The 20357-nt window shown below is 42.2% G+C and overlaps 1 protein-coding gene across 3 annotated transcripts in view; it reads right to left on the bottom strand.

Annotated features, from left to right (window-relative positions):
• Positions 1-20357, bottom strand: part of SLC4A10 (solute carrier family 4 member 10) — a 173305-nt gene that overhangs the window by 32676 nt on the left and 120272 nt on the right. For all 3 annotated transcript variants that reach the window (XM_035132512.2, XM_060280201.1, XM_035132522.2), the window contains exons 8-14: positions 14046-14203; positions 13285-13372; positions 12818-12964; positions 11295-11395; positions 10254-10428; positions 9593-9726; positions 8873-9118 (exon numbers count right to left, since the gene is read on the bottom strand). In XM_035132512.2, the coding sequence (XP_034988403.1) occupies positions 8873-9118; positions 9593-9726; positions 10254-10428; positions 11295-11395; positions 12818-12964; positions 13285-13372; positions 14046-14203 (1049 nt within the window). The remainder of the gene's footprint in view (positions 1-8872; positions 9119-9592; positions 9727-10253; positions 10429-11294; positions 11396-12817; positions 12965-13284; positions 13373-14045; positions 14204-20357) is intronic.

Raw genomic sequence — 20357 nt, 5'->3', positions numbered from 1 at the left:
AAAATATGTTTAGGGGTACTCTCATTTTCCTACTCATATTGAAATACTGCCCCTCAATGAGGCCAAACTTAGATACACAAAATGTTTAGGGGTATGTGTACCCCCCCCCAAAAAAGGACTGGTAATAATAAAATTACTTTTATTATCATTATTATTTATTCTACTTATTAATCACTTGTTACTCTAAGGTCTCCAAGCCACATGCAACACATTTATACAAATAAATACACTTACCATTTAAAAACATCATACTAAACATATACAATGGGATGCCCCAGTGGGAACAATACAATAGCACAATGTCATTCCCAGGGATGCACTTTGGGGAATGGAAAGATGGCTACCAACAATTCCCAATGGAATGATAAATTCTCCTCAAACATTTCTGAATATCCCCCACCCTTTTCTTGAGGAAGAATTGGTCCCATGGAGGAAAATATTCAGCTCAGCTTTATTTATTTATTTTTAAAAAACCCACTTCTTTAGGCTGTGTTGCACAGCAATACAATTATTTTATTATTTTCCTGCTCCACAGTGGCTTCGGAAGCTTTGTGTTCATTTTGAACTGTTAGCTAAACGTAGGAATGGCAGACAAGGCTCTGTGTGGGTGTCCAAATGTTCCAAACACCAATTTAAATTAAAGCCTAAAAAGTAACTGTGGGAGGCGTGTTATTTTTCAAGGATCTGAGGAGGGAGCCTATTATTTTGTTCACCGGTCAAAAAGAAGTAGTGAGCTGAATTACCTCTTGGAGAGCTACAGTTTCACAAGACATAAGTGCCATAAGGCACACAAAGACACACATCCACATACAAGCTCAAACTGTATGTGGAGATCTTTCAGGTTAATTCTGAGGGTAGGGGATGCGACGAACCCCCTCGCCGATGTTGCCAATAGATTATGAGATGAAAGGGTACCGGGGTAAAGCAATCCCCACTCAATTCCTTATGCCTTAAAATAAACCCCTCAGTTCTGGGCTTCTCAGTAAAGAGAGTCTAATTCCAGCTTTCGTGGTCTGATCTCACACACACTCAGGGCTATTTGAATGAACAACCTCTTGCCTACAGAACAGGGACTCCCTCAACTCAGATCCCCTCTGTATCAGTCTGCCATATCACCCAGGCAAACTTGTGGCACTCTAGGTTTTCACCATACTGCCCTTCCTGTGTGACTCTAGGACACAAACTATCCCCTTTTCCTTAGGTAAGCTTTGCCCTTTTCTGAGTCTCCACCTCTGTGAGTTTTAATACGCTGCTGGAATAACTAAGACAATACTCTTTGGCACAAAAAGAAGATGAATTTTATTTTCTTGAGGACATAGGTTTTTCTTTTCTTAACGATGCATAGGTTTACAAGCTTAGCTACAGTTATACATTAACTCTGTCAGACTTTAACTTCAAGTTATCCTAAGCCTAACCTAAACCACCACTATCCTGGCCCCACACCCTTCTTCTTCCCTCTTCGTCACCAACCTCCCACTCTCCCAACTCCCAAAACGGTTATTCCCTCCTTTTTTAAACCAGGCCCCGCCCCGCCTCCTAAAGATGCGCTGTCAGTTAAACTGGAGGTGGCTTAACTCTTTCTAATCCAGGGTGTAATAAATCTTCCATCCTGGGGCTAATCCGTTACACGGGGCACCTCATTCTTCTAATTAACCACTGCTGCATTTCTCATAACTGTTAATTGGCTGTTCTGTCTCTTACACACCACACAAAAACACCCCTCATACATACAAAGAATGTGGAGTATGGCTTCTGCCCATGCTCCTTCCAGATGGATGTGTTTGGTTGGCCACACTACTCCGGGGCTGTGTGTTTGATATTTATACAACTGCAGGCATGTAGGGCTTCTCTACCTAAATTACTACTTAAATTACAGAAATCCATCAAACATTAAAAGCTTCCCTAAACAGGGCTGCCTTGAGATGCCTTCTAAAGGTCTGGTAATTGTTATTCTCTTTGACCTCTGGTGGGAGGGCATTCCACAGGGCGGGCGCCACTACCGAGAAGGCCCTCTGCCTGGTTCCCTGTAACTAGGCTTCTCGTAGCGAGGGAACCGCCAGAAGGCCCTCAGAGCTGGACCTCAGTGTCCTGATTGGCCCCAGAAAGGCCCAGTACTGGGCTGACCTTGGACAACAGCCAAGCAGTGTGATATCATATAAGGGTAATTAATGGAGAAGGTAGAGAGAAGTTTGAACTTAGGTTGTACATGAATGTACAATGAATGCAAGGCTAAGAGGTCAATGCCAAGCTTGGAATATTCAAGAAAGGCAGGTGAGAGGATAGTGAGATACTAACCACTGAACGCAGCGTACTTTCCATTCATTCCAATGGACCTGGCTGCCACAAAAACCTGGCTGAAATATTGGATGAGCAACAGCAGCAGCATTGTTTGGCTGACTGAATCCACTGACGTCATTCAGGCTGAACACATGTCAGAATGACATGAACTTGGCACCTTAAATACCTCTGAGAGTGGGACGTTATGCTCCCAGTTCTTAAATACATGTCATGGACAGATTGTAATATGCATATCACTATGCCAGAAGTGCTTAAAATTATTCAGCATAATCTGTTAATAATTGAGAGGCTTCTGGTAAAGAATTCTTCTTTGTTGTTGTTAGAAAACACAGATTCACCATTCACAAAGTCCAAAAAAGGTTAGGCAGAAGGGGGGGAAGTGTTTGTTTTTAAAGTGGGCAGGTCGTGAACTAATACCTGGAATATTGAGCAGAGACCATTTACTTTCACCACAAAAAAACTGGCAGCATTTAAAATGATTTCACAATCCTGCTTTCCATGGAGTAAAGAGCCAGCACATTTAACTTTCATTTGCTGCTTTAGATCTCATCAGCATTTATACCTCAAATGAAAGAAGATGCAGTTTCAGCAAGGAAATATATCCCATGGTTCAATGCCTATAAGGAAACTAAACATTTTAGCTTAGTATGTTTCCAGCTATGCTATTAACACTATTAATAGGGTTTCAGTGTCTCCTCCAAACTAATAGCCTGGATGGAACATCACATTAAACCGTAGTTACAATAAACCATAGTTTGAATAACCATAGTTATTCAAAAAGTATACAAAAAACCATAGTTTGAACAAGCATAGCATGCTGCTGCACACTACCGAAATTCTCAGTGTTTTGCTCCTCTCCCACTTCTACTGTTGCCTCATTGCAGGCAACAAGCCATGGTCTGGTTTGTTGCATCACCCAAATGCAGGCCCCTCAAAAGCCACAGAGGCCATGCAAGAACAAACCTTGTTTTCCACTTACGTTTTGTTATGAGAGGAAACAAACCGTGAGCCCAGATTCAGATGACATGGCAAATCAGACCATGGTTTGTTTCCTGGGACTGCAGCAGGAAAGCACCTACCATTTCAACAGCATGCACCAGGACACTCGTGGAACCAAAGTTGATTTCAACTATGGTTTAATGTGATGTGTGGACTATGCCACAGTAACAAATGAAGCAAAGAATTGGAGAGGCAAAAGGGGGATTGCCAGAAGAACCTATTAAACAGACAAGGACAAGACAGGAAGGGGAAAATTCATCATACAGAGGTAGGCCAAAACTTAAAAAAAAAAAAGTTGTCAAGCAAAGTAAATATTTATGTAGGCTAGTTGCAACTAGCTGGCACTGCTATTGTGCCACTTAAAAATAATATTCACAATTGAAAGCACAGCACAAGAAATGTGAAACTAAATCCCAGTATGTTCTACTGCTCCAAGAGCTTGCAAATCAACCTGCTTAGGTGCAAAGACTGAACTTTTCCATGTTGGCTCTTAAGAAATACATCATGTGTGGGGGGAAATAAGGGAGAGACATTCTTTGTGGTAGAATACCTATTTTGAAATGCCTTTCTGAGGGAGGTGCACCCAGAGTGTGTTCTTTTTAGTACAAGATTTAAACATTTTTATTTGCCTAGCATTTTAGATATTTTTAAACTGATTGGTTTTAGTCCTCTTATTTTATTATGGATTTCTCCAAGGTTAAATTTCTTTGCATACCACCCAGGAATTCATTTCTGAGTGAATGACACTTCATGCATTTTTTTTAAAAAAGTATTGATTTATTAAGCCAATATTTGACTGCCCCAACATAAAGAAGAGGGTTCCCAATATGGTCACAGATGAACTGGCAGGTGTGCATGTACAGGTAAGCAAACCAAACATGAGTTTCAGCTTGTCTCCCTTGCCTTTCCCTGCCCACTCATTCCCTTGTCTCCAAAACTTAGCAAAGCACTCTGCAGGTATCCAGGTATCTGAAAACAAGAGGATACTTTGCTGCTTTCAGATGGGACAGGTTGTTGGCTCTTCCCATCTGGAAGCCTAAGCAACTGAGGAGGGGCAAGACTGATGGGCCTGAACCAGCGTTTGATTTGCTGGTATCCCTGTCTGACACTTCTGTTTTGAAAGCCAGTTCACAGCATGGCTAAATAACATGCTGAGAGCCTTCACTTCACATCACATCTGCCTTCTTATTTATAGTTCACGATTAACCTTTTTTTTTATTATTCCAATGTCAACCAGGCACACTAAGCAGAAATAAGCATTATTGTGGGCCGATGTTTGTTCCTATTCCCCACTCGTCCTTGGATAACTGGAGGGACGAAAAATTCATTTTTTCCTAACGCAGAACAAGAGATCTTGCGAAACAGAAGAGAAAAGAATCTTGCAATCCATTGGAATGTTTCCTCCCCTAATCAGAAGCCCAGAATGCCACCATTTCAAATTCTATTCAACTTTTTGGGCAAAGTTTCCAAAGAGGAAATTAACTGGCCTTGCCTATTAACCACATTTTATCTTCAGGTAATGTAATGATCAAGCTTTTTTGCATGGTCCACTTTGGGTAGATGCAGAGCAGGATGGAATCAGATGGCCAGCTACTGCTCCAAAACCTCCCCAATGGATAGCTGGCAGGATCCAGCCACACCATGAGGAGGGCATTACTTTATTTCACACTTTACCAGATTTCCAAATCAGTGTGAGATTGTGCAAAGGCATTGGTAGCTCCTTGCCTAGAGCCTATGTGGCTAAATAGCCTGCAAAAGGGGAGCAGGCACTAGAGAGATTTGCTCCGTTTTCTGTACAAGGAACAACACAGGAAGAAGTTACATAATCTCAGGCAATTATAACTGCAAGTTGTCAGGTGGTGTTAAAACATATGGGGAAAGTATTTGAAAGGCATTTGCCCCCTGGGGGGGCGTGATGAAGTTCTGACATTAATTAGCTAATATGACAGTCCTACTTTAGGAGAGCTCTGACCTAAAGGAATATCTGGAGGGGTAATGGCAACGTGAAGGGGGCTCTTCAGATCACTGTTGCAGATTGTCTGTTTCATGTAAGTCAATGAGGAGAAAGGGCATTTTTTAAAAAAAATCAGGGTGACACTGAAGGACAGGAGTCATGCTTACATACAAAACTCAGAAGGAATCATTCATATATGGTAACACAGTGAACCCTAATGTAGAATTAGCTTCCCAAAGGGCCTCCATTGCCAAATATTCTAAAAGCCTGATGGACAAAGCAGCAACGCAAAGCAAAAGTATAGGGGAACGATCAACAAAGATTATTAAAAATGTTAGGGCTTCATAGGACAATCAGCATCATGGAATGGAATGGGGCGAGTACCAGTATGAGAAAGAGAAAGAGAGAGAGAGAGAGAGAGAGAACAGGAGAACAGTAGACAAGTCTTAAAGGTAAAGGTAAAGGGACCCCTGACCATTAGGTCCAGTCGTGACCGACTCCGGGGTTGTGGTTCTCATCTCGTGTTATTGACCGAGGGAGCCGGCGTACAGCTTCCAGGTCATGTGGCCAGCATGACAAAGCCGCTTCTGTTGAACCAGAGCAGCACACGGAAACGCCGTTCACCTTCCCACTGTAGCAGTAACTATTCATCTACTTGCACTTTGACATGCTGTTGAACTGCTAGGTTGGCAGGACAAGTCTTAGGGCCCTGATAATGGAGAGAATTGACTGAATTTCTCATTTGGGTGTTTATATAAACTCTATGCCTGACTAAAAAGCTAATGAACCCAAAGGAAAAGAAGGCGTGATAAATAAGAATAGCTACAAAGAAACTTAATTCTAATATCTGGGAAACTGTGAGGTTAATTGTGCAATCCTACACATGTTGACTTCGAAGTATGTCCCACTGTGTTCAGTGGTACTAAGACCCTGGTGTGTTTAGCCGAAATCAATTTAAGAAGTAGAAGTGTGTATACAGGGCTTCATGTTTGTGTTTGTCATTCACCCCCCCCCCAAAAAAACATTATAACCCCCCTCAAAAAAATCATTATAACCCTGGAAGTTTAACAGTCTTGTATAAAGAGATAATCACATTCAAGCAAACAAAAGCTAAGACTGATAGCATCAACAATAAAGTTGGCTCTCAGGTCATTGTGATCTCTCATCTAATCATCTATTTAAGAAGCCGCTCACTAGGTATTTCAAACTAAAACTCCCAGCAGCCCCTGCCAGAATGGTCAATGGTCAGGGATGGTGGGAGTTATAGCCCACAACATTTGGAGGACATGTACCCCAATCTACATGTAGATGTTAAGACACTGCAACTTCGCAGTCTATGCTTTGGCTTCAATAATTTGCAGGTAGTTGTTCAGAACTTCTTATGCAGGCAGTTTGTTGGGCTTGTTATTCATCCAGGGAGCATATGGCATCAGCATAGGGTAGTGGCCTTGTCTTTCTGTTGCTATTTCCGTATTTGACTCTCCCTAAGCCAAGAGTTCATGTGAGTTGAACACAGCCATTAAAAACCATATCTGGAGGGGCTTCCTAGCCTGAAAATGCTTCTCTGGCTGCTGTCTCTATTGCTGGGGAGATGCATCATGTGCCTCAGGCAGACTGAATCTTGACATTGCCCATGAGAATACTTAGGTTTTCACATAACATAATGCACAAAAACGTACTTTTGATAGCTCAGCTCGCTTCATCCAGCAGCAGCCTTGTGAACTGAACAGTAAAACACAACCCCTCTGAGCAGTCATCTTTTTTGTCAGTTTCACTTCTCAGGCGGCAATTTTTAAAAAAAATATATAATAAAAGTTGCCTCATATGACAACTGCAATTATCCCTGGATATCTTTGGCACGTGAAACTGCTCCCATGTATCTCCTGTCATAGATCTCACTGTCACACCTTGGCTACTGCTCAGGAATGGGAGACAAGAAAGGATCTGGGAACTCAAAGCAATCTTAGCAGTTTTACACACTGAAGCTAAAATTGCATCATAGTGTCTTTTGCAATGCAGCTCAGGGCAAACAGATTTAGCACTATGGTTTAGCATTTTAGCACTATGGTCAGGGTGATCCAATGCAAAAGTGAGCAAGGATCCTGCACCTTTAATTTCAGCAGGTGTGGCTTGTGTTTGCTTTTCGACGCAAGTATTAGGAGATGGAGGACTCCCTGCCCACCTTTTGAATCTGGTCCCCCTGGCTCCGGACTGGATCCAGACTAAGTTAGTTGAACTTAGGTTATATGGAAATCAATGGACAAATGGTTTGAGACTCCCAATTATTTCAGAAGGCTTTTGATGACGTTCCTCATGGTATGCATGTGGAGAAGCTGGTAAAATGTGGGCTGGGCCAGGTATGTGTAAGTGAATCTGTACCTGGGTGACTGACCAAACATAAACAGCGCTCACTAAATGTTCCTTGTCATTCTGGGGGGGGGGAAGTAATAAAGGGGGTAACACAAGGCTCTGTCCTGGGCACGTTGTTGTTCAACGTCTTTATAAATGACTTGGATGAAAGAATTGAGGGGATGCTCATCAAATTTGCAGATGACACCAAACTGGGAGGGGTAGCCAATGCCGACAAAAGCAAACTCAGGATTCAAAATGACCTTCCTAAGTCCCAGAGAAAGTGAGCTGGGACTGATGGGACTTTTAATTTAAAACAAAAAACCTGGAGGGCAGCAAATTGATGAAGGTTAGCTCACACTCTATCACCAATGGGCTCACATCTAGATAACAGTGTTTGAGAATGTGATTAGAATTTTGGCTTGCATGGATATATATATATATATATATATATATATATATATATATATATATATATATAATGGGAGGAATTCAATCTTGTGTTTAAGTGAGAGCCAGTGTGGTGTAGTGGTTAAGAGCGGTAGACTTGTAATCTGGGGAACCGGGTTCGTGTCTCCGCTCTTCCACATGCAGCTGCTGGGTGACCTTGGGCTAGTCACACTTCTCTGAAGTCTCTCAGCCCCACCCACCTCACAGGGTGTCTGTTGTGGGGGAGGAAGGGAAAGGAGAATGTTAGCCGCTTTGAGACTCCTTCGGGTAGTGATAAAGCGGGATATCAAATCCAAACTCTTCTTCTTCTTCTTCTTCTTCTTAAGTCAATCATTCTGTCAGGGCAAGCTTTCTGGCTTCCCAGATGGAACTATACCCCCCTCCTCCACCACCTTCCATGCCATTCCAGAGGTTCTCCCAACCCTTCCAGGCACATTTTGGGGTGGGGTATAAGGGAGGGGGGAAGCCCCATCGTGCAAGAAGAAGCATATGGCTTCTGCTGATGGGGCTCATTAATTGAATCCCACCCTACTACTGCCTGGAGGCAGGGAGTAACAAATATTCTAACTGCTCAGATTATTTATTCAAACCCAACATGTGTGAGCCATTGCCATGACGCTCATGCTGTTGAAATGAAGCTTTCTTTTGGAAAACGTGGGGTTCTTCCTGTCAGAACTTCACAGAAGGATGCAAGCGCTAGTAAAATTATGTAAACATGAACGTCCTCTTTCTATTGGGAAGCCCCTTGGCTTCCTCTCTATGGGAACAGCGCCCCGCGACAAAGGAAATCCCTTCAGGACAACGGATGGAAATCATACTTACGAGTAATGTGTCAGTTGTTCCAAACTGTTATGCATGTTGATTGGATATGTCTCGCTGAGATGAAAGAGCTTCTCTAAGGCCTCGTAAATGAAAATGATGCAGATAAGGGACGCAAAAGCTTCTTCCGTAAACCGAGTGATGTAGCACACAAGCGAACTGGCATCGGTCGCAACAAGGATGATACACAGAGTTGCAGTCCACAAGCCAATGCTTGCTCTCAGAGAAAGGTACGACAGTCCATATTCCCTGGAAGCACATGGAGACAGGATTGCAAATGCAGAGACCCAGACCTATTAAGTTCATTGCTGTCTCGGGGGAAACATATTAATCCCCAAAATGCCTTTGCTGGAAAGCACAGCAAAGACAACGGCTGTTCATGATCATTTATCAATGTGATAAGTTAAAGCATATTTCATTAGTAAGGCAGAGAAAAGCCTTGTGAGAGGTTCTGTTGTTTAGGAATTGCAAGTTTATACTTATACCTGCTCTGCTGCTCACTATCCCTCTTTAAAAATTACTCGAACTTGCCTTAAAGTTCAGTTAACCTGGAACTGCTTGCAGAGAAATTTTTGTATAAATTTTTAATAAATAACAATCATCATCATCCCAACTTTTTAAGAGTTAAGAGTTGTCTTTCAGCTTCAGTAACCCCTCACAAGGCAAACACAACAGAGTATGCAAACAGTGAGACTCTCAAAAGAAGAAAAACGGATCACTTACTTGCAAAATTTGAACAGTATCTTTTCAAACACCAAAACTGGACCCGTGCTCCCTAGTATGGTCAGAGGCTGTCCACCAAAGAGTGAATAGGCTATGCCAGTCATAGACGCACCAAACAAAGATTCTATTGCACTCTGCAGGTGGGCAGCAAGGGAGAAATGGAAAAGTTAGACCTATTATCTCAGCATCGAGGCGATGGATTGCAATAGTTGCCGTTTTTATCAGCTAGAACATTCCAAGCTCACACGCACGCGCGCACACATGCACACAGAGGCGTAGCAAGCCCAGGTGGTACCAGGTGCGGATTTTTTTGTCACCCCCCCCACGCAGCTGCGGCTCTGGCGAAAAGTGAAAAACATGAACTGCAAAAAAACTAGAGCTTACAGAACAAAACCGACTTCAGATATGAAATCAGCATTGAAAGAACATATAAGAACAGTTGAAAAATCTCATGCAACAGAATTTTTTTTTAAAAAAAAGTTCCCCAGTGCGTGTGCCGAGTGTCACCCCCCCTCCAGGGTAGCACCCGGGATGAACCGCCCCCATTGCCCCCCCTTGCTATGCCACTGCACACACACACACACAAAATTCATTCATAGGGTGCTTCAAAAGTGCCAATCGTAAATAATAGGGAAGATTCAGATCAAAATATGACACATACTATGCGGCCATCCGTTGCTTCTCCCAGCAAACCACCAAACGTGATAACAGGAGACATACAAGCACAGTAGAGAAAGAGAAACGAAGCTAAGCACTGCAGGCTGAACGCGTCAGTGAAGTCGCTCAGAAAGAATGGCGCTTTCCTCTTGACATCTAAAACCAAGCCCCCAAAAATCCTACAGAAATGGGGGAAGAAGAAGAAGAAGAAAAAAAAGCAGAGTCAGGCTCTAAACCCAAACCTCCTCATGAATTTTGGAACTGAAAAACACCCATCACTGTTATCGAATCTAATGTGAAAGTGTGTTCTTTGCATTCACCTTTAAGAGTCAAATACGAAGCAGACGAGACCTCTCTAAAAGCATCTTAATGCCCTGAAACATTATACAGGAGAGCCAGTGTGGTATAGTGGTTAGAGCGTTTGACTAGAATGCGGGAGACCAGGGTTCAAATCCCCATTCGGCCTTGAAGGTCACTGGGTGACCTGAGGCCAGTCACTCACTCTCAACGTAACCTACCTCCCAGGGTTGTTGTACGGAGAACTATGTATTGCCACTTTGAGCTCCTTGAAGATAAAGGTGGGGTATAAATGCAACAAATAAGTAAAAAGTACATGCAAAGTGTTTAACTGAGGTGGGAAACTGACTGCACTTTAAGTAGTTCTACAGGGATTATTTTAATTGTGTAAAAATACGGCCTTTTATTAAAGGCCTCAAGGTGTAGCCTTGCCACTTTGGGGTAAGAGGCTTGGTGAATTTTCTTCACAGAGGCTCCTATCAAGGAGGAGAGGCTCAACTGCTGGGAAGCAAAATGACTTTGGAATTTTTAAATTAAAAAATATTTAAAATATGTATAACCCACTTAATAGTTAAGAAAAGCTGGCGTAAACAAGATAAAACTTTAAAATAAACTTTACAACTTTTTTTAAAAAAAATAAGCCAACCATATCTTATTAAAAAACAAACAAACAAACAAACAAAACCACAATACCTTATTTATAAATAAATAAATAAATAAATAAATAAAACCCTGAATTATTACTAACCTTCCAGTACGTTGCAGTTCTGGTCCTGAGTGACCTCCAACTGGTGCTATGTCTCCATGAGGAGCAGTTCCATTTGGCACCCCTGGAATCTTACGCTTCTCCTACATGAGAGAAAGAGATGTGATTTGTGTTTGTGTGTGGGTTTTTTTTACATTTTTCAAATCATGGAATGGGAAAGGAAACTACTTAAGGTCAGCTAGCACGCTCCTGGTATTCCCTTTGAATTATTCCCTCCACAAGTGATGGAAATCACAGAGAGGTGCTAATCTGTAAGGACTGTTAGCACAGCAGCAATCTGACAGACTAACTTGAAACGGTAAAGAGGAGAAGCCTGCTAATCCATTAAGAACATTCCTCCTGTCTTCAAGCCCTGCCACATGGAAATCACCAGTTAGTGTTGACACCTGCTCCATTTATTAGAAATACTGGCAAGAGGATTCTAGATGGCAATCTTCCCTCCCATGAGTTCTGAAACCATATCGCCTACTCTGCTCAGGAGAGAACCACAGTTTGGGGAGTTGGTACAGCACAATGAGGCCCAAGTATAGGAACGGCTTGTGCATGATATAGAGCATATCCCTTAACTACTCGCCTACTAAGGGCCCAATAACATGTTACCATCATAGATGCAATTGCTGTCACACACACACACCCCAACATTTTCTCCCAAGTCTGTCCCCAAAGTGTTTGGTTAAAGAAGATGCCTGAGGTGATATCACTATGCTCGATGCTTCGCTCTTGCCCCACAAAATGGGGCTCTCTAAACAAGGGGTGGAAGCATATGTGCTATGCCAAAATGTGTGCTGGATTCAAAACATTTGCCTCTGTATGCTCAAAAGGGTACCACCAGTAAAAATAAATATAATGGATGCCCTGCTCTGTAAAAGCAGAAATGGTTAGTAAAACACAGGTGGGTAACCTCAAGTCCGAACACTGAATGGAGCTCCAAGGTCTCTCTTATCAGCCCTCAGGACTCTCACTGCTTTTCACCAGACTTACTCTGTCCACCTCAAGTGCTCTTTACTGCTTCAAATGTGCCCTTGAGCTGTGATAACTCCTTGTTTGCCTGCACAGGAGGGATAGTGTGTGTGTGTGTGTGTGTGTGTGTGTGTGTGTGTGTGTGTGTGTGTAGAGAGAGAGGGGGGCCTGTGAGTTGTGCATGGGTGGGATGTATCATACTGTACAGAGTTAAGTCACAGCCATTGCTCCACTCATATATTTTCTTTGCCTATAACACTACTCTACATTGCTGTATGGCCCCCAGAAGTCTATCCATGAGAGAATGTGGCCCCTGAGCTAACAATGTGCTCCATTGATTTTATATCAGCTATATAATCCTAAATCCTAATCACCTGTTTGCACAGGATAGGGTTTTTGCTTTGAATATCTTGAGGACTATTTCAAGAATGTTAAGATAGTGGCGGTGTGTGCAGAAGCTACAATGGAGATATACTGTTTTCCGTTCTTGTTTCAAAAAATGGTCTCTTCACATTGAAACAACACCAACAACAATGTACACATACCTGAGAGGGAACATTTTTTGGGGGCTCTATACGAATCGTTGGGTCCCATTCTCCAGGAGGGAGAACTGTCACCTGGTCGAGAAACTCATCAATCCCGGCAACCAAATCATTACGATCTTTAGCTTTGTAGGCAACATCATGAAACACCTGTCAGAGACAGAAGAAAATACATGAGACTTTTCTTATAAGGAGGGCATATAAAATCCCACATATTTACACAGCTGCTTACATACAGCATGCAACTTACTTCCCTGGTCTTCTATGTACAAAAAATACACTTTAGCATAGTAAACTCTTTGCTTATAGTTGAAGTTTGATTTAAGCAGAATGTGCAAACTGCTACCTACAATTCAAGCAAAGTGTTTTAGGTATACTTTGGAGACCAAAAAAATCCTAACACAGGTTTACTTTTAGGTTTAAACAGGTTGTTTCTAAGTAAGCTTTAACTGCTGTTAATAGATAAATACCTCATCTGTCATTAAGGTTCCAATTGACCTGCCAATCTCATGGAACTGTTGGCCTTTTCCTAGAGGTCCCAGAAGAATAAATAAAAATCTACAAACAAATGGAAAGCAAAAATATTCAAAGGACATCCAGTTACGTAGCCCTAATACGTTTAAACTAATAATGAGCAAAAAAGAAACAACCCCTACAGTTTTTCTAGCTAGACTGGATTGTGGAATTTTAAAAAATAGTGACCTAAAATGGAAGGGTTTGTTTAAAAAACAGAGGCACGAAACAAAAGCTTGATCCAAATGTGTTTTTAGCGAGACAATTAGGCCTGTTCTGAAGTCAAAGGCACCTCCTATTGGTAGCAAGTTTGGGAGAAGGCCTTAGGCTCATGTATTTCCTACCACAGGCGTTAGGGAATATTTTCCAGGTGAAGGAATGCATTCCTTCATGGGCAGCCTTCCAGGCATCACATGTCACTGGTGGATGGAGGCAAAAAAGAAGGGAAGGAAACAACAAATGGGGTTCCTAACTTTCTGCTTCAGGCTACATTTCAGCCACGTGTAAGTTAGGTTTCTAGACGGCTGTCTAGGCAAGCAACAGCCATAACCACATAGTTCGGCACTTTGTTACTGTGCACATATGGAAATGTGTGACATATAAAATGATTTAAAGAGGCTTCCATGCAGCATTTGCAATGCCTATCTACTAGGTCCTGGCCCTTTGTTTGTTAACTGGGAAATGTGCCTTACTTTCTTGGCTCTGGTTATAAAATCACCTCGTTGGGATTGGAACCTCTGCTAGTCCCGAAAGCAGCATGGCGGGAGACAACCTAACAAAAGCCACTACAGCACGGTCCAGGAATTCCAGCTCGCCAACCAGAATGTTTGACGCTTCTGCTCCGGGAGGGATCTTTTTCATGAAATGCAGGTCAACCTGATCATGTGTAGAAAAAAGGGGGAAAAGTCACACAGAGGGGAGCGGAAACTTGTGGGAAGTAACGAGATGCCACAGATAAATGCAAAAACTTGTTTTCTTCCACTTCACTGACACAGCAAGTTTATGACATCGTTGATCACCAACCACAGAACGACTTAGCAATTGTTGATCAGTATTTGTTTATTTATTAGCAATCTCAAATATGTTAACTGCCGTGATCAATCAGTGAAAACTTTGCAGATTCAAAAAGCATATCAAGTTAATCAAGGAAGTCTTTAGCCCTATGAAACAGACTCCTTTTTGTATTCCAAAATTTTTCCATAATTTTTGCTTAATCCAGGGGCAACCCTCCAGATATTGTTGAACTTCAACTTCCATTGGCACCATCCAGCATGCCAAGGGATGCTGCAGGTTGCAGTTCAACATCTGGAGGGACGCAAGGCCTACACCCCTTCTTTACAAAGTTGGTGATTATTTCTTGTTGCTGAAGCATAGCAAATGCTGGGCTTAACTTTTAAATATTAAGTTATCTCATCAAGAAAGCTGTTGACATCATTTCGAAGCCCCGGCAATCACCTAGCTACATTTAATGTTAACGAAGTGAATACTTGGTTAATCAGCTGGATTTTTTTCACGTCAAACTCGTGTCTTAGCATTTGCCTTATAGTGCAACAGGAAGGTGGTTAGTAGTCCTTTTGTACTGAGCATATGCGATGTGTCTTGATGTGCCCTGTCCTACAGCACAAAGAGCAATGTTATCAAGGAGGTCCTGGGCGTAATTCAGCAGAGAGTTAGGCATGTTAAGATTGTTGATTCAATATGCTTAATTCTTTGCTGGATTGTGGCCATTGGCTGCAAGTCCCACAGAAATTTATGAGAATAATTTACAAGTAAATGGGATTGGGATTTGGGCTGACGCAATACATGCCAAAGCTACAATGCAACGCACTATCAACTGTTAAATGCACTGTAAAACATCCTGCAAGATGGGACAAGCCTTGTTTTTCCAGGAGCATATTTCAGGAGTGGGGAACCTGCAATCCACCAACACCTAGAAGCTCACAAGTAGCACAGGGGCCCATGCAAGGGCCTTTTCAGTGGTGGCGCCATGTCTATGGGATGCCCTCCCCACAGAGATGTGCTTAGCTACATCATTGTTTTCTTTTAGGAAACTGGTGTAGATGCAGGTTTCTGGATGAGGGGAACTGAATCGTTTGATGCTGCAGTTTCTTCTTACGAGTTGTAAACAAATATTTGTTTTTAATCCTTTGTGTTGTCTTATGTCCCTGTGGAGATAGCAGTACAGAATCGGTGGCACGTGCCCTTCTGGCTTGCAGTCTTTATAAAGACTCGAGGAATGAGATTATCATCCCTTATTATTGTCCATTCCGGGTCGCCCAACCACTGCCACAGTGTCCTTTCTCTTGGCAGATCAAGATGAGCACGTGACAGCAAAGGTTGCAGGGTTTTTAGCTGGGGCAATCAGAATAAGAGCCACTACTTGACTATTGATTAAAAGCCCTAAAATGCATTTTATTTACCGTAATTGACTTTTTATTTCTGTTCTTTGTATATCGTATTGTTGTTTTATTGCTATGGCCGATGGCTGACACAAATAAAGATCCATTCATTCATTTGTGTTGTGTGGCTACAATCTTGTTCTATGTTGCAAGCCACTCTGAGGCCTTTAGGCAAAGAGGGGTGTACATGTTTTTAAAAACTCCCTGGCACTAGCTAGGGCTGATGGGAACTAAGGTACAGCTACATCTGGAATGCCACAGGTTCTCCACCCCAAGTATATTGGTGGGAGTTTTTTGCCCAGATTACACTCACCAAAAGAAAACTGTTGTCTTTGGCTTGAATGGTTTTTCTGAAGGTTTCCCCACCAAAAGGCAGAGGAAGTTGCAGGGGAATGTGATCAAATATGCAGGGAGGGAGGAGCCATGGCTAATGTTCCTGGATCTTCTTCCTCCTAACATCTTCCACAAACTAGCCAGTATGAATTTAATAGAAATAATCAATGGGTAGTGGAAATCAGCCAGTGGCATTTCCCTTCCCTGAATGTTTGACTGTCATCTATAGTTTCCCTTGTCTGTCAGCCTTCAGATTTCTTAACGAGCGCCACCAGCATAGTGGATTATATTGGCCGCAAGTCTTTGCAATGTTGGGAAGCTGCCAACTGGCAGCCTTTGGTTATCTCTCACCACAAAACATGCTTAGAATCGAGTCTGAAGGAGGATTTTCCACCTATGCAACCTAAGAAGGTAAATTGTAAACAGAGCTCCCTAATTAGCGCCTTCTGAAGGGTAATCAGACTGAGAAATGGAAGAGCTTAGGAGCCCGTCTTGATCCCTGAACAGTAACTAGGGAAGTGGTTCTGTAACTATGCAGGGATTGACAGTGGTGCATTAGCATTTTTTTTTTTAGAAAATAGGGAGGGAGTGGGGAGGAGAGCAGTCGTACTCCACAGCAATTCAGTATTATCAGCATTCAAATCCCTGGCACTCCAAAGGTCCAAAATGGTATCTAACCTTTCTACTGAGAAAAAAGTGAATGAAGGAAAGAGCCCCCCCCCTTGAAAGGAACTTCTGTGCATTGCTCTGGCAAATGCAAATGTAAGGAAGGTAGGTACCATATTACAGCAATGGCTCTATTATGTCCTAAATTCCTCCTCCGTGTAGCCATACCAACAGCAAAATATAGGTAGTTATTCATATTAGTTGGCAGTTATGAAACTATAAGATAAATAGTTATGCCTTAATGGCATATGGCATATGTTCTGGCCATGGTATAGACCAGTTAACTAGTAATTAAAAATATCAATACTTTCTGGCCAAAGTGGGGGTTCTGTTTTGTTTTTTAAATTTTATTTATACTTTCCAGATACATACATTTCACTGACTTTACAATAATTTTGACATTTTAAAACTTGACTTCTTTTCCCTCTTTCTGTGGTTCCTTAAATTTATTTTTAATATCTTCTGCATATCCAAATTTACTTAACTTACTTATTTATTTATTTATCACACACACACACACACACACACAAAAGGTAAAGGTAAAGGGACCCCTGACCATTAGGTCCAGTCGTGACCGACTCTGGGGTTACGGCGCTCATCTCGCGTTATTGGCCGAGGGAGCCGGCATACAGCTTCCGGGTCATGTGGCCAGCATGACAAAGCAGCTTCTGGCGAACCAGAGCAGCACACAGAAAAGCCGTTTACCTTCCCGCTGTAGCGATACCTATTTATCTACTTGCACTTTGATGTGCTTTCGAACTGCTAGGTTGGCAGGTGCTGGGACTGAGCAACGGGAGCTCACCCTGTCGCGGGGATTCAAACCGCTGACCTTCTGATCGGCAAGCCCTAGGCTCTGTGGTTTAACCTACAGCGCCACCCGCATCCCAATACTCTTATGTAGCTGCAGGTTATTACAAGAATCCTGCCAGTGTTTTTATCTGTTTACAATTTATCTGCAAATGTTCAATAAACCATTTCCATTTTTTTTATAAAAAGTTTGTTATCTTGATTTCTTATTCTTCCGGTAAGTTTCGCTATTTCTGGCAAAAGTGTTAACAATATGATTCGCAAATTACAATTTTGCATTTGCCTATATTCTAGAATACCTACCTTTCCTTCTCACTCTGATTACAACAGAATTGAAATCAAACTTGACTTTTCAACCAGAAGAAATTGGTTTAATAAAAGCTAAAAGTAGGCATCCCCAAACTGCGGCCCTCCAGATGTTTTGGCCTAAAACTCCCATGATCCCAAGCTAACAGGACCAGTGGTCAGGGAAGACGGGAATTGTAATCCAAAACATCTGGAGGGCCGAAGTTTGGGGATGCCTGGCTAAAAGAGTAGGCAAACAGTGTAACGATTCTCTATTGCCACTAAAATTCCTGGCTGCTAGAAGCATTAGTTCCTAGTTAGCAAAACTGGTCAAATTATGTAAAGGCTTTAAATATTTTTTTAAATATTTTAAATATTTCCCCCCTCTTGGTTTCTTTCATTGATTTCACAGTGGCAAGTGTCTGGCGTTTGTAAGCATATTCTATTTGCATTCTCCCTATAGTACCTTTCTAAATGTTATGAAGAGGAAAATACAGTGATTCACAAAACAACATGTTCAAATTGATATCACAGCTTCATATTTTGAGAATTTCAAATTGCACTACTTTCCCCCATTTGCTTTCCCATTACCAATCTAAACACAAAAACAGTGACCAAATCCAATATAAACTGTTAAAGTGACCATTTTAATGTCTATCTCGCTGCCATCTGTCAGCGCCAGTGTGCAGTGTCTTCAATACTGTTTACAAAGTTGCTTTCTTGCAAATGGCTCTGGCACATAGACAGAATTTAAGCGTAATGGAGTTGTCTCTGTCATGAAATCTCTCTCAAAACTTGAACATCTCTCCCCGCCCCGCAAAAATAAGGCCAAACAAGGCCCCTTTTCACTGTTTTGTTTTGTTTTTGCCATCTTATATACATATCCCTTATGGGGAAATAATTTTAAGCTTATATATCGATCCAGTACCAAGGAATTATCATCAAGGATCACTTAAAATTGTGACTACTTTTCAAGAAGGGGTTTGCCACAGATGGAGGAAAGCATATGTACACGCTTGGAAGGGATTTCGAGTGACTTTTGATTGAAAAGCTCTAATTGAAGACTCATATACAGTGGGAGTGCTTTTCTGTGGAGAGATTGTGTTCATAGGAGCCAACTCCTGGGGAGCGAGAGCCCTTTGCCCCCCCTCCATAAAATATTTGAGGCCCCCTCAAAAGTTGATGGGCATTGCCATTCAAATGACATGTTTCTGCCGTGTCATGTAATCGATTATGCGGGGCGGGGCTTACCTGGACACACACACACACACACACCCTAATATTTTATTCAAGTTGGCACCCCTGACTATGTGCATGTGTATACCATGCATTTCTTCATGGACACACACAGCATGCACACATGCTCCCCAATTTCCACTGATCTAAATTTGGACCAGTCCAAAAAAATGCAGGGCCTTAAGGAAGTATGTAGAAGTAGGGAAGTGCATTCTTTATTTTGTGCTTTCGTGCATAGCTGCTTCTGGGGAGGTAGTCAGCTGCTACTCCCCGAGGTGTGGACCACGGGGGAAAGCAGGAAGGTCAGCACAGAAAGAGAACGTGGCCGCATGCAGACTGGAAGGATATTTTCCTGCCAATTTTTCCTGCCCTTTGCCATGCCTGCTGGCATCTTTCCATAAAGGAGAATCTGCAGCACCTCCACCTCCAATTGCAAAAACAATTGGCCAGCAAATGAAGAAATCCCTTGAGAACCCACCCCTGATTACCACATCAATGTTTCCTCAAACATCAATGGAGGCTTATGATAAGTTATGGAGTATTTGTGACATTTCATTTATAGAGGGAAGAGGGTTTCCATAAAGCATTATGAATCAACAGTGGCCATTAGGCTTTATGACCAGCAAGTGTATTATTATTATTATTATTATTATTACTACTACTACTACTACTACTATTACTACTGCATTTATTGTTTGCTTTCTACAAAAAATCTCTCTCTCACACACACACACACACACATATGTATGTATGTACAGTGATGCCTCGCAAGATGAAATTTATTCATTCCGCAAGTCACTTCGTCTTGCGATAATTTCATCTTGCAAAGCGCGGTTTGCTGCGGCAAAAAGAAAAAAAAACCGCAAAAAAAATTGTCTTGCAAAGCACGGCCATAGACAACTTCGTCTTGCAAGTCACCAAAAACATCGCAAAACGCTTTCGTCTTGCGAGTTTTTCATTGCGCGAGGCATCCGTCTTGCGAGGTACCACTCTACGTATTGTGTATGGCTTGTGTACGGCTTCAAGTGAAATATATGGGAGGCTTGCGGAAGTGCAATTGGGGCAATAGGATGGTGCAGTGGAGAAGCGATTCTAGCAGGAAAACCCTTGACAACCTTCGACACCTAAGATCCTCTGCTAAATGAAAGAGACACAGGGCAGCAAGTAGCACCCATGTCTTGTCTGATGCTTGCTGCAAATACAAGCTCCCAGAAAGGCGATGGCAGTCACTTTGCTTCTCCTACGACCCTGCTGCTGCAGTGAGGTAAGTCATGTTTTGGCTCAGCGCATCATCTGTGTCGGTC

This window comes from Zootoca vivipara, chromosome 1 (genome assembly GCF_963506605.1).
Source record: "Zootoca vivipara chromosome 1, rZooViv1.1, whole genome shotgun sequence".
Taxonomy (NCBI): Eukaryota; Metazoa; Chordata; class Lepidosauria; order Squamata; family Lacertidae; genus Zootoca; species Zootoca vivipara.
The sequence above is the reverse complement of the archived record's forward strand: the minus strand, read 5'-3'. Positions and strand labels throughout refer to the sequence as shown.